Below are 15,652 nucleotides of genomic sequence, written 5' to 3'. Positions count from 1 at the left end.
TCATGTCTGTGGAGAATGTTTGTTATGGAACGAAGTCTATATTCCTTCAGGAGATTTAAATCCTGGTTTAGTCAACGCCTCATTCCACAAAGACAAGTAATGGATTCTCTAGGTAACCTTTGGGCCGATGTTGGATCTCTAGCCATAGAAAGTCAAGCCAAGCATCTTTGGAAGGAGACAATATCTGAAGATCTGGTGTGAAATGGTTAGCAATCTGAATACTATAAAATAAGCAAGGTTTTGGCTGCATTAATGCTGCCCAGCCAAAAGAGTTGGGCATCTTTTTGGAGTAAATATAATGGCATATCATTATTTGGGGTGGCATGGACACCAACGATAATGTAAAGAGGATTTTTGCCATCTGAATTTTAAAGTTGATTTCCATCGACCTAGCATATGGCTTGGAATAGATTTTCTGAACGCCTCTGATTTTGTAAAGTTTATTTTGAAACCTGAAGCTTTAGGGAAGACATTGAACAGTTGTATGCTAACAACATCAAATCACGGTGGTCATTGTACTAGCGCCATGTGAATATCATGATCTGATCAGCCTTGGCCATCATAAGAATAGTTTGAGAAAGTGGATCTCTGTACCCAACCTAAGAGTTCCTGATTTTTCCCCACCTTTTCTCTATTTGGATCTGAGCCAGCTTTGATTAAACATACCCTTATGATTGCCTTGTAGGCCACCTACAATGTTGAGACTACCACCCCTGTGTCTTAATTGCCAACAAAGTAGTAGTCTGTCGGCTCCAGGACTTCCTGGTGGGTAATAAGGTCAAGAAGAAGTCTCCAGGGCACCATCTAGTCGGACATACTTGAACCATACCATGGTCCAACCATGTAAAGAGATGTAACTTAGCATTCTTGAGAGAGGGGACTCGTTAGGCATTCAGGAACAAGTAATCAATACAACTGTATGAGTGATGGGTGAAATAAAATGTACATTCCCTGATGTCTGGTTATGCGAGTCTCCAAGCATCAATGTACAGTATGTTAAGGCTTTCAGGGCCGTTGAGCAGACACCAGTAATAGGCCGTGAACATTTGTCAAGCAAACGGTTCAGCTGAGTGTTGAATTTCATTCCTAGAACTAAAGGAGCCACCAGTGTAAGATCCAGGGCTGTCCTATCAGAAGGGTTACTTGCTCAGTCCTGTGCACTATGCCTATAGACATTCTGATTGTGGAGGAACAATAACCCAGCTTACCCAACAGGTCAGCACATAGTCAGCCCCAGCCAAAGTATTTGCCTTGTAAACAACTTTTGTGAAAACTGCTATGGAGAAATCAATTATGACCAACTTGATGATGATGGGTGATTTAAATATGCATAAACCCTGTTATAGTGACTTATCCCCACACTGACACAGTATTAAATAATTTTCGACTAAGTGGCTCCTATTAATGCATTACTAAGAAGATGACTAATCCTGTAGTGATCTTCTATGGCACTGGCAGCCTTCTGGTCCTTGAAACCAGCCTTCAGTACAGGTTCTGGTCTTCAACACTCTGACAAGTCACTCGTCATTATTAAGGTAGATACATAAAACGGTCCTGGAGCAGTTCTCTCCCAAAATTCTAATTAGAATAATAAGTTACATACTTTTTCCTTTCTTTTTTTTTTTTGAGAGAATTTTCTTTGGCAGAGATTAATTATGATGTCGGGAATCGTGAATTATTGGCTATTAACGGGCTCCGGAAGAATGGAGACATTGGCTGGTTCTTTGTGAATTTGTGTATATATAGTGATATGGATGGAAACATTTTAGAAACCACTATAAAAGTGCTGGCTACGTATGTACAATGATTGGTCAGTTTTGTAGTGTTTGCAAACCACAATTGCAAAAGAGTGTAGGCTCACCATAAACTGAATTATAGTAAAATGGAAAAATAAGTTATTTTTTCCCCCACCATTTAGGACAATACAATTGTTTGACCTGGTGCTTAAACAACAGAATCAGTGCAATTTGTTCACAAACATGGCCAAATTATTCAGTGATCTGGCTATTCAGAGGTTTTGCAGAACAGGAAGATCCAAATGTGGGAGATGGATTAAATAGAATCCCTACAGGCATTATCCATTTACAGAATTGCAAGTTAATAGTAGTGGTATAGAGATTGAATGGGTGGAGCATCAACATGATGGGTGGGGCCATCAACATGATGGGTGGAGCTATCAATACAATGGTTGAATACCATCATTCTACGAGGGGCTGATACGGACGTATTGATAGCCTCTCTCCAGGATGGATCTACAGTGCTTACGTTGTAAATATTACTCTAGCTTTGGAGCTCTTAACATTAGTATAAACGATTAATTCAGTCTCTTCTAGAGAAGATGCAGATGTCAGTAGGTATTACATACTATCGAGAAAAGAAAATGTAGTGTGGTAAATGCCCTGGGAGAGGGAAGAAGATGAAAAGACCTTTAACCTTTATTAGTGTAAGACAATAACGGCCATAGGCAGTGTTAAAGGACTGCACGATAGAACGTAACATACAGTGAACAGCTGATATTTCCAGCCTTGAGTTTGACGTTTGGCACGAGGTGCAGAACTTTGAGATAAAATAATCAATACTTCATAACTACATTGATCCAACGAATAGAGAATTCTAGTAAAAATAACACTTAGAAGTTATACATTTCAATGTTGAAAATCTGGACCCGCGTGAGCCGGTGTCTGCTACCACAACCGCCACCGCAAGCCAGGAAGTTAAGCAGTGGGCGCTGGAAATATCAGGGGTGCAGGCATTATATACTTCAATTCTGGCACAATGATTAAAAACACAAGTTTATTTACAAGTCTTTCATTCGTCAGTACCAGCTATCTTATCGTCTATTAAATTATTTATATTTTATGATCAAAGTGTAGACAGGTAATAATTCTCTTTATAAAGTGTCTATCTCAACCATCTTCTGACTGGTGCATCCCTTTCAAATCTCATATATTATATATGTATATATATATATATATATATATATATATATATATATATATATATGTTAACCCGTGCATGATACTCATGCATTCTAGTCAAATCAAGCTACTTAAGGTCTTAAAAAGGTTCTTGTCATGCATTTGGGCCTAGCCCAGGCCTCCTCAGGGGAAGAGCGTTACTTCCCGACGCAAGCGCCCTTTTTAATGTGTGTTCATGAGGTAAAATGACCTCACAAAAATGAGTTTGACCCCTCAACTCGTAAATTTAGCCTCTACTACCCCTCCCACTGGGGGAAGGGGGGATGATGGAAGTTAACTGACTTGACTATTCTAATTTTTTTGTCAAATAATGTCAGTATACCAAATTTCAGGTCAATTGGATGAGCCCTTTCAGAGAAAATAGTTTTTTCCACACACACACACACTAACACACACCTCTACACATGTGTGTTCATGAGGTAAAATTACCTCACGGAAATGAGTTTGAGCCCTACCAAATTTCAGCCCTTTTTGAATTTTTTTTCCCACACACACTAAGAATTTAGTAGGTCAGTGTATAACTCCCCCCAGCAGGTGGCGCTGCAACTTGGTTTTTTTTTCACACACACACAGACAGACAGACGCCACTAAGCATTTATATATTAGATATATATATATATATATATATATATATATATATATATATGGGGCCTGATTCATCTGTGGGTGCAAGTCCCTTTGCGTGCCATACCTTGTGAGAAATAGCTCTGAGCGTGCTCAGAAACTAACCTTACGCTAATATAAGGAATTCCTATTTGGACGCAAATGAAACAACTGCCTACAAGGGTGGAACGGCGGAGGGAGGGGGCGAATGAACGCAGGCAGTGCACATTAATGGCGTGCCAATGCAGATGCGGCCAATTCAAGTCCTGGGTTTCCCCTAAGTACGTATTTGTTAGCAGGTACAGGACAGGTGTAAATGCCAACTGATAGTGCCACTAGCTAGCACACAACATGTGTATGCAAGTAAGATAGACTATGAAAAGGAATTGTATTTACAGTACGCATTAAGAACATCCAGATTTATGTATTTACTATGAATGGAAAAAAAAACCACCAATTTTAATGATTATAGTATTGTGCATTGTTCATTTATTTTATAATTTTTTTTGTTGCATGCGTCCTGATGGGACTTTTATATTGCATATATGCATGTGCGTGTCCTGCAGTCTGTCCGTCTACATACGACAAGTAATGTATAGCCAGAGCCTAATTATACCCAAATTCAATTGGAAACGTATCTTGAGATTCGCGTATCTGAACTAAGCTCAAGTTCCGTGCTAGTTCTTTAAATGCAGGTTTCGTGAATGTTGCAGCCGAAGATAATTCTGGCCCATATTATATATACATATCGAATTTTTATGCTACATGCATATGGACGATTATAATCTGCCTCATCTCATTTTTCTACTAGTAGATGAGAGAATAATTGTCACATAACCCAGGACAAGCACTGACCTGAAGGAAAAGGACGAGTCCTTATTTCTGTGTCGTCCTAAGTCCTGAATTATGTAAAGACGCGTGGAACTTTTCTCTTAGGCTCAATAATCTCTAGAAAGTTGATGTTAGCCAATCGTCTCTCTCTCCTTCCAAAAACAGGATAGTATGAGTGGATTAGACCCATCCATGTGCACTCGCCCTTACACTTTGGTTAACTATTCACATCTATTACCTCTGTATCACCGTTCAATGAACACCAATTGTCAATCAGAAAAGGTCTTCTCGCAATAAAAACTGCTTAAGTGTCACAACAGCCACAGATTAGTGATTGTGTCATAAACATATAAAAACAATTTTATAAAATGTTGCGTAAATAGAAAAATGTGCCCCTTCTCTTCTTCATATTTACTTTGTAGGTGAGCTTCTGTCGTCCTCGTTAAAGACCTTTTTTCCGCCAACAAAATGCTGTCCAGTGAATGAAAAGTACACAACGCCACCTATAGGCTGTAGGAAAGTCCTGCATGCTGATAGAAATGCCGCCAAATGCCTTTTGCTTGGACTATAACTTTTGAGAGCTTCATCTCATCCATATCAGCAGGTAAAAACCTATTAAACAAAATATGTGATACTCCCCTTTGTGAAGGTTCTGATTTTTAATGAATCATAGCATGATATGTTCTTAGTGTATAATAAGACCATCATTCAGTTTTGGAGAGGATCTTTCTTTGTGATCATCACAAAGTCTTCCCTGGTATCTTCGTTCATGTCATACAAACTCTCGTTGACCAGAACCATGTCTGCTGATGGAGACGGTGACTCTAAGTGATTTTCTTCTGGCTGTAGATCAGTGATTCTTAAACATTGTCTTTCTGCCACTCCTGGTGGAATGTAGGTGGAGTTGGGAGGTTCTCGGAGTCTGTTTAAATACTCTGTAAATGCACTACCCTCTGTCACCTTGTTCATTATGGAGAAACCAGATGTAGACGCCGGACTGGTGGCGCCATCCACCACGTCTTTGCTTTTGCGGAATGTCCACGTTGGCTTCCACTGGCACAGATTATTGCTATTTGAAAAGTCCACTGGATCTGGAGGTAATGTTTCTTCAACAGGGCAAGTCAATGGCTCATCGACCATTGTTTCCATCTTTAGTTTATTCACTAAACGCTCAGATTGTCCCTGTTTATTTGGCATGTTTAATTCGACAGGAGACTCGCTGAGCACAGGAGGCCTCTTAGCGTCCGATCTACTCTGACCATCCGCTGATGTCCTCACGTCAATGTTTTCACATTTGTGGTCGCAATTTGGGTCTTGAGCAAGTTCTCCGCCTTTAGAAGTGCCCGGTTCCGATTCTTTAGCAAAGGATTCTGGGTGATGTGGTTTGACAATGTTTGGTTCGGCGTACGCTAGCTGTACCCACTCTTCTTTCAACTCCTTGAGATTTATATTGATTTGTCTGTTATGTAAAGGGAAAATTGGCTGCTGGGCCAAATTGAGGTCACTGTATTTATTGAGGAACTCGTCGTTTTCAAAATGTTTATTATAACAGTAGTTTAAGCGCTTGGTAGAAGTTTCGCAGACAGAGTCTTCACCGTTTTTCTGAGCGGCAGCTAGGGTGAAATTGTCAGACTGCTTTTTAGAGTTCTTAAAATTGATTTGCTCAGATTTTTTACGTTTAGAATTTAAATTATTTATGTCTTCAGTTTCTCGGTCGTCAGCAACTTTATAGTTACTTTTAACAGCCAGTCCTGAATTTTCCATTTCATTCTTTCTTTCAGTGCTGGGTCCGTTAATAAAGAGATTTACACAGTCAGTCCTACCTTCATTTATTAGCAAAATCAGCTCTTCACACTGAATTCTAGAGAGGTATAATTCAAAGGCGGCCAGTTTTGCCTCTTCTGCATCTACTGTTCTTCCCATTATATATTCCGTGTCTGTGACGATGGAGTACCCCACTCTTTGCAGAATCTGCCTGATGGTCTCCTTTGGAATTACAGGTTCAACAAAATAGATAAAATTCCCTGTAAATTTCTGCAAGAAAACAATAGATCACATTTTAACCAAAATTCCTTTTTTTTTCATTAGCATTTAGAATGAAATTGGTGAGAAAACAACAGATTGATATCAGAGAAAATATAATATTCCATATATATATGGCTGTTGTAACGAAAGTGTTGTGAGTTTTGGGGGTTCGTCCAGACATTAGTTTTTCACGATAGGGGCAAACACAGGATTTGTAGAGGGGAATTTCCACACCATGCCGCCAGTGGGCGTGACAAGCATGCATGGGGGTGTAGCTATAATTTTAGACAGCGCTTGGCTGCTCTCCAACTCTTCCTATCCCCATAATACACATGGGCAATGCTGCGTGCACTACTGTTAGGCGCACTCAGCTCTCCCTTTTCAAGCAGAGCCGTGTGAAGCAGGGGCAGGGTCCAGTCACCTCAATTATACAGTGCCCCAAGCTTGGAGGGGGGTTTCCAGGCACTAGGAAACCCCCACCCCCCTCGGTTTGCCTATGCACGGAGCGTGAGATGTTAGTCAGTGCTACTTCTCCACCACTCTTCCTGGTGTTTTCTCATTTATTAGTCAAATACACTTAGGAAAAAAAATATCTGGACGTAGCCCAAGTAAATGTGTTTTATCTATATGAAATCTGTGCCACAGTTGTAAACAACTCGCTCTCTGTTACACCCCCCTACAGCCTCTCTGCTGCCTGGCTTTAAAATATGCAGAAACTGGTTGACTACATTGACGGGGGGGGGGAATCTACCTGTCCGTTTTCTGGGGGTCCTGTGAGGTGTGTGAAAAAAAATTAAAATGTTTTACATTACGCCTTGTGGATTACGTGTTTAAAAACCAAACAAAAAAAAAACAGTTCCCCTATGTTTCTTCCACCTGACAGAGCATGATATGTTAATACATCTTCACATGATACATGCAAATTGTGACTTCAAAGTCAGAACAATATTCTCTCGGGCGGATTCTTCCTAGAGCACAAAGGGCCTGTGCAAGGGAGCCGCCTGACAGCGAGCAGGACTATGATTGTGAAGCCAGCATACAGCATTTGTATACAGCATTCCAATACAGTCATGTGAGAGAGAGAATATCTGTCGTTTTACATATACAGGACATTACAAACAATCATTTAGTCCTCACCAAGTACTAAAATGTAATCATTGGGGTGTACTTACTTTGTCACACATGGCTTCCTGCAGTATTCTTTTTAGTTCAATAAATAATGACTAATCATAATTAGGGTTAGGGGAGAAATTTTCCCGGGCCTCAGACTAACAGGAGACCTCAAAATGTTCTGACCTATTGTTTTTGTGTTCCGACTTTTTAACTTTTTTTATTTATTCATTTGTTCATTTGGCAATTTCCAAGTAAATAAGTCATTTTATACCTAGCGCCAAAACATGTTAATGGGTTAAATCGGTATAACGAGCAACACCTTATGGGCTTAATGCTCTCTCTGTGCACGAAATGCATAAATTCAATTTACAATACATTTTAAATGCATGTTTAATGTTTTTTTCTTTAAGAAAGAGGGGGTAGGTGGGCTCTTAATTTGGGTTTCCCCTCGGCCTCTATGAACCTCTAATGGCCTGGTCATGGTGGTTCGAATTACACAATGCCGCGATCACATCAGCGAGGGGCGGGGCCAAAATGACACTGTTCGGATCTAATCACTTCATCAAGGTTCCAGTCCCGCCCAATTCGGGAGTCTCCTGGACATTCCGGGAGAGTGGACATGTGTGGTATAATATGTTATGTGATATTTTTCATATGACAATAGACTGATCAAATTTCGGAAGCTGGTGAGGACTAGATGATTGTTAATTATGTCCTTTATACGTAAAAATACAGCTTTGGAAGAGGGTGTACTTTATCCCATAATTTGCTGGGAAGAGTGAGCAGAGGGATTGTTTTTATTTTCCAACAAATACATAAAGCACAAGGCACTATGTAAAACAATCGTTTCACAAGCCTGCTAGGTTCTCAGTAAAAGATAACTCCGCCCAAAACTAAATTCATCCCCAGGGGAGGGGACTTGACAACTCTGCTAGGATTTTGAAGAAAAAAAACGTTCCCATCTGAAGCTATAATCTCCTTTTTAGACTGTAATTTTATTCTTATTTTATTTATCCTGGCGTTACTCAAAACTAGTTTACATTTTGGGTGAAGTTATCCTTTAATGTAGGTTCATGTATTTATCTATGTTAAAAAATATATACCAGAGCACCTACAAGATGTCGGTCAGAACCAGGAAACGTCTCTATTTTATTTTTGCTTTTCTATGCATTAGTAGTACATTTATTTATGAGTTGATTGCTGGGTGTGTATTTGCACTGTTTTGCATTATTTTTAATAATAGCAGCACTGTGTGCTGTTTTTACAGTATCTGCTAAATTCTGTGATAACCAATATAGAAATTTAAAGTATGACGCGCCCTGCCCAATCTGCAACACATCTAGGGCTAGATTTACTAAACTGCAGGTTTGAAAAAGTGGAGCAACCAATCAGATTCTAGCTTTCATTTATTTAGTACATTCTACAAAATGACAGCTAGAATCTGATTGGTTGCTATAGGTAACATCTCCAATTTTTCACACCCGCAGTTTAGTAGATATACCCCTCGGACTGACAGTGGTGTAGCCGGTTCTTTTGGCAGATTTGGTTATACACAAACACACACGTGTGTGTGTGTTCTTATCGGAAAGATCAGCAGTGTAAGCGCTCAGTCTAAAGGTCTAATCCAACAGGACACCGCAAGAGTGGTCAGACGCAGCGAGACAAGGCCACAGGCTGTCCACCGATACCTCGTAGATACCTCGTAGATCTTACATCAGATATTACATTATATAAATGCCGCAATTTGCAGCCGATTCGATCTACAATGGCCCTAATTAGTCATCAAAATGGCAACATGCAAAGTAAATAGGATGTGAAATATGATACGGGAACTTTTATTATATCTCTACATCCTGCATTTAATGTTCAGTGGCACTTTAGTTGGCAAATTAGTCTGTATGACTACAAACCGTGTTGAATGCCCCATTGATTTCTTCTATCTGCTTTGTACTGAGTACTGTTCTGGAAATGATTGTTTTGCTAATTAATAGTGCATGATTACAGCAATAAATATCGCTTTTCACTTCCCTCTAGTGTTTAAAGAGGAAAAAGAAAATTCTAGCTAAAAATATCTGTTTTGTCGTAGCAGCAAACAGTGCCCCAATTAGGGTCACATGGGCCCTTAGCAGTAAATTATAATAATCTTACCCTGACTTTGCATTGTTTAATTAGTTTTAGTCTCAGGGGTTTAGAGACAAACTTTTATTTGTAGCTTCAAAATGCCATAATTGTTGTTTGTTTTCTCTTTCTGATTCATTAAGGATCTTAACTTGATAAACTTCTTATTTCAGCCTCCTGGACAAAACCATGTTACAATGCAAGGGGTGCAAATTAGTATTCTGTTTTGCAGATACGTTAAATACTGCCTGTTTTTTCATGTAGCACACAAATACTTGATAGCTTATTTGTACACTGAAATTTAAAGTTGATATTTGTGCGTTAAATGAAAAAACAGTCAGTATTTAACTTATGTGCAAAACAGAATACTAATTTGCACCCCTTGCATTGTAACATTGTTTTGTCTAGGAGACTGAAATAAGAAGTTTCTCAAGTTAAGATCCTTAATGAATCAGGCCCCTAATCACTATCTAGTAGTCCTAATTTTTAGGAGAAGGGCCTGGAAAAGCAGCTCTTTCCCTGTTAAAGGCACCTGTCGTCTACACGCAATGGAGGCAGCCATTTTGTGCGCAGAACCAATTTTCAGGAGAATGTATTCTTCCACACTACACAGAAGCAATACCTCATGAATATTGATCAGACCTAAAAAATATTAATCATGAGGCGTCTCACTGACGACACAGGTTCCTAGTGTGTTGATAGGCTGCCATCTCATTAACGTTTGATTGACCCACAAACATGGCCGACTACTGTGATGACAGATGCTCTTTAACATGTCCCTGAAAATAAAATTATCTGAGTAACAGGAAATTGAGTTGCTATAATTTTTTTAGGATGGCGTTAGCCGGGGGTCACTGCCAAAAAAATAATGCTATATTAGCGAAATTTGACAGTCAGCCTCAGTGACAAGACAACCATGTTTGATTACCTGGTGGAATCAATAACTTTTTGAAGAAGTCAAAAATCGATTTTTGACAAATATCCAGATCACCTCATTTTTATAAAAGCAAAGTGCCATATGCCAAATCTCATATTTATTTTAATGGGGGACTCCATACAAATCTAAATTTTGGAGGTGTCTGCAGCAGTATCTCCCCTGAACCACAGAAATTGAGGGTACAGGACCTCACAGTTGTACTAGGGTAGAGAAGAGCAAAAATAAAATCTTGCCTGGAGTTCCCCCCTTAACATATATAAGTTTCAATTTGGAACAAGGCAAGTTCGTTCTATGAGATGATTCTGATAGCTGTCATATCTCTGCTTTGTTTTCACAAGGCATATTTTTGTGGCAAGGGATTGCCACAAAAATATTTTGATACATTTTTAAGAAGTTGCAACAGTAATGGTAAAAATGGAAAATATTATATCTATTTTGTCTCTTGCCTTATCAGGGATCTGCCAGTCGCAGATCGGAACTGAGTGGTGCGATTTTGCCCTTACCTTCAGTGTCCTGATCTCTTTCCTCCAGGGATACAGAAACAGATTGACACAGATAAGCTCAAGGATTGCAAAACCCTTCATCGTGCGCCTCAGCACCTCAGCCCTGTGCTCCTCTTTACTCCGCACAAAGTTCTCTCTAATAGGCTGGGAGTAGAAGCTTCCCGGAGTCGCAAGGGAATCGCACGCCGACAGTAGCTGGCCGTCCAGCTTGTCGCACAGTGAAATATTCCCTTCATGGCTCCGATCTTCATAATAGGAGATATATTCCTCGTACAGCTTCAGTCTCTCTGCAGTCCCCTTCATGTTACTGGAGCTGGATGCTTCCCCCTTGGCTTTGCATGAGGAAGTCACAAGTCAGTCATTGGCTCCCGCAGTCGGATTGGCTGCCTTTGGCTACAGTGCAGAGATCCATTGGCCAACATCTGTGTTCATCAAACAGACTTTTCAACCAGATGCCAGGAAGTCTGAAACAAAACTGAAAGTGAAGTTGTCCCAGGGATTATATGCAAGAAAATGCATTGCTCTTTATAGAATATTGTTGCAAAAAATAATTGCACTTTGCAAACTAATGTAACAACTGTGTTTTTAAAAATACCCGTTTATCTCCATTCCAAAAGTTGTATGTCAGTGTAATAGCTTAATATGCGGGAAATATATGCTGATGTCACTTTCTAAGGGTGATTTAGGAGTAAGGGGAAATGCAGCACGTTTCTTTTTGCAGGGGTGCAGGGACCCATTCCTCATTTTTAGGTTTGTCCGCACAGATGCTTTGCACAGCACTGTGTGAGCTGCAGGCCTGGTAGGAATGCACGTGTTGGCATGCTTGTACATACAGCTGCTGAGCCAGTATGTAAGCACAATACGTCAGTACTGTCTAAGGCGAGCTCATAATGTAATCTATACTATACTTCATCATAACAGATTTACATGTAAAGCCAAGAGAATAAGAAATACATGCTAAGAATTGCATCAAACCTCCGGATAAATGGGAATTTTCGTCAATCCATATTGAAAAATAAGGACATTTATACAGTGACAAATGTTTAAAAAATGTGACTGTCCCTGCAAATTAGGGACAGTTGTCAACTATGCATATTGAGAATGATAAAAACACATTTTAATCACCTGCTTTATACAATACACGCTTTCCTCTTTTTTTCCTAATATATTGCTTCATAACTTCTATTAGGATTTGCAAACTGTGAAAGTGGGTTTGGATCAGGGGCAGGGATTATTGTTCCAATGTTGCTATGTCTATGTTAAGTCTTGTTGATATGGGGACATTGGGCTGTAGAATTTCTTTTAGGAGTGGAAAATCTATAGCCATGTAGCCCCTGTAGTTGTTATAGGGCTTGCAGGCTGGTACCTCCAACTACATATCTTATGGTTATTACCAGACATTTCCAAGGACAGTGCCTCCTTTGGGGGATTGTGTCTGTCCTGTGCAATTATTGGCCTCTGGAGGGGTCTGTAGTGCTGGGGGCCAGGCTCCACAAGTAAGGCTCATGGTCGCATACTATTGTGGTCCCTGTGCACAGATGGTAAGCACTGGTCACTGACTGGCGTCACCCACACTTGCTGTCACCAATTTGTGGATCCAGGATCATTGCTATGACATATAACTTTGAATGCATACTTGCCTACACTTTGGACCTATATATTTTGTTTTTGGGTGGGGGGAGGGAGGAGTATGGACCACTTCAGATGTTGCTATGGGTTCCAGCAATTTGTAGTTTTGCCTGTGATTGTCTGGCTCCAGCTCTTACCATCATAGATGTAGTCCCCTGTCACTGTGTGCAGTGTTGAGGTGCACAGTTTCAGCAGTGCAGCTACTTCTTTAGCCCTGGCTCGCTCCTGGCATGGACGTAGATAACCAGACGGTACCCACACATGAAGATGTTGGGACACAGGTGATACAACTGGGTGGTGCAGTGCATTCAGATGTCTCAATAATTTGGGCGCCAGACCATCTCTATATTGCAAAATAAACTTTATTTACATGCCTTCTTCACTCCACCACTTTCTTAAATGGTTGCAGTGATAAAATAAATATGTACAGTTCCTATATACATCTCCTGTCTCCTCCTGCACAGTTCTTAAGGGCTACATGGACAGAATATTAATGGGGCAGTCACATCCAAAATGGTGGCTCTCTAGCTCACTCTCCTCTCTCTCACAGCAGTGTTCACTCACCCCTCCTCTGCAGGGGTAATATCCCTCTCCCGTGCTCTGTGGGGGTATTATATCTCTCCTTTCCTCTGTGGGGGTATTATATCTCTCACCCCTTCTGTGGGGGTATTATATCTCTCAGCCCCTCCTCTTTGGGGGTATTATATATCTCACTCCTCTGTGTTGGGTATTATCTCTCTCACCCCTCCTCTGTAGGGGGTATTATATCTCTCACTCCTCCTCTGTGGGGTATTATATCTCTCACCCCTCCTCTGCTTGCTGCCTCTCCTTTCTATCATCCTGTCACATTCTGAGGTAATTTATCCCTGAAATCTGCCCCATGTCACTAGTATTATGTCAGTCATGTTATACTATGACCCTCTGTGGCAGCAGGCGATGGAGCAGCCCCCAGATTACACAGAGGGGTCCCAGCACCTCCTCCCCTCTGTCCAGGGTCCCTGGCTGTCCCTCTCCACGCAGATACCCTAATTATGTAGTGTCCCGACTCTAGGATCGCTGATCCTGTCTTCTGAGGTTGTTGGGCGGTATGACCTGGCCACCACCGCTTGGCATTGCCCACCTTATGCTGGTACGTGTGGCTGTTCCATCCTTTTTATATGGAAGGTCATGGGGATGACGTAGCACTTGTCACAAGATTAGAAGACTGGTAGTTGCCTTCTGGTATTAGTGCTGCTCGCGAGAGTGAGGTGCAGAGTCTAACGCTCGTCCGGTCTTCCACCAGGGACCCCAGCAATGGGGGTTTGGATTTCGCTGCGGGAGACGCTCAGTCCTGCGGGAGTCGCGGTCCTCAAACTGAGCCACCAGCGAGGCAACGGAGAGTGGTAACAGACTAAGACGGGTCAATATGGTTCGGTAAGCACAGTACACTGGGAAATCCAAAGAGAATGGTCACAGGAAACAGCAGAGCCGGACTGGGACTAAAAATCATCCCTGACATTTAAAGCACACAGGCCCACCTCTGTTCCAGATAATAATAATAATAATAATAGTAGTACTTTTTGCAAAGTTCATTGTTATACAGTGTCCCGTAAGATACAAACAAATGTATTACGCGCAGCTTGACTCTCTATTTGCAGCATAGTATCAGACAATGGTATGTACAGTGAGCTTTGGGGCCCCCTTCATGGATGAGTAGGAGAGACTGTGCCGCCGCGCTGCAGGGGCACTAAAAAAGGGCATGACCACATTGTGCTGGGGGCGTGGTCAACATGGGGCATTGATACCTACATTATAATAAAACCACATCACGCTATCCCCGCAGGCACATTATGACACCACCAGCCCACTGTACTTAGCTATGCTTCGGGTGCTGCTGACATCCATCAGGGTGGGAACTTCCTGTAAAGTGAGCAGGAAAGCTCGCCCTGGCACGTGACGTGGGCTAACTCACAATTTTGCCTACGAAAACAGCCATGAATAAAGAATGGTACCAAAACATCCTCCAAGAGCAACTTCTCCCAACCATCCAAGAACAGTTTGGTGACAAACAATGCCTTTTCCAGCATGATGGAGCACCTTGCCAAAAGGCAAAAGTGATAACTAAGTGGCTCGGAGATCAAAACTTCGAAATTTTGGGTCCATGACCAGGAAACTCCAGACCTTAATCCCACTCAGAACTTGTGGTCGATCCTAAAGAGGCGGGTGGACAAACAAAAACCAACAAATTCTGACAAACTCCAAGCATTGATTAGGCAAGAATGGGCGGCCATCAGTCAGTATGTGGCCCAGAAGTTGATTGACAGCATGCCAGGGCGAATTGCAGAGGTCTTCAAAAAGAAGGGTCAACACTGCAAATATTGACTCTTTGCATAAACTTAATGTAATTGTCAATAAAAGCCTTTGACACTTATGAAATGCTTGTAAACTTACTTCAGTATACCATAGCAACATCTGACAAAAAGGTATAAAACACTGAAGCAGCAAACTTTGTGAAAACCAATACTTGTGTCATTCTCAAACCTTTTGGCCATGACTGTATATTGCAATAGTACCCCCAATTCATATTTTGACATACAGTAGTGCCCCAGTTCATATTATGCCACAATAGTGTCCCTAACTCATATTAGGCCATACAGTAGTGCCCCCAAATCACATCATACCAGAGAGTAGTGCCCCGAGTTCAAGAAAGAATTTTTAAAAAGAAATGAAAAATACATTGCAGCACAAGAAAATACATTAACATACCTGATTATGGCGTCTAATCACCTGTGTTCTGTCCTCCTACTGTGTGCTCACCGGGAGCAGGGAACGGGACAGAGGAGGTAAGGATTAGCATGGGGGAGGGAGCAAAGTTGGGCAGATCCGTGCGGCATATTTAGTAAGGTGGCCGGTACCTGGGGAGGAGACGGCCACCA

The 15,652-nt window shown here is 41.2% G+C and overlaps 2 protein-coding genes across 2 annotated transcripts in view; one reads left to right on the top strand and one right to left on the bottom strand.

Moving 5' to 3' along the window:
* The window catches only part of CMTM4 (CKLF like MARVEL transmembrane domain containing 4), a 128,227-nt gene that overhangs the window by 96,603 nt on the left and 15,972 nt on the right, over positions 1-15,652 (top strand). The gene's annotated exons all lie outside the window — the stretch shown is intronic.
* On the bottom strand, positions 4,048-11,441 carry LOC142104378 (uncharacterized). The gene is made up of 2 exons (XM_075189004.1): positions 11,109-11,441; positions 4,048-6,446 (listed from the first exon to the last, which is right to left on the bottom strand). Exons 1-2 carry the CDS (start codon positions 11,409-11,411, stop codon positions 5,121-5,123), a joined length of 1,629 nt encoding a protein of 542 aa, XP_075045105.1. The 5' UTR covers positions 11,412-11,441; the 3' UTR covers positions 4,048-5,120.

The sequence above is a fragment of the Mixophyes fleayi genome, chromosome 10, assembly GCF_038048845.1.
Source record: "Mixophyes fleayi isolate aMixFle1 chromosome 10, aMixFle1.hap1, whole genome shotgun sequence".
NCBI lineage: Eukaryota > Metazoa > Chordata > Amphibia > Anura > Limnodynastidae > Mixophyes > Mixophyes fleayi.
Note: the sequence above shows the minus strand (reverse complement) of the source record. Positions and strands in the feature narration are given on the sequence as shown.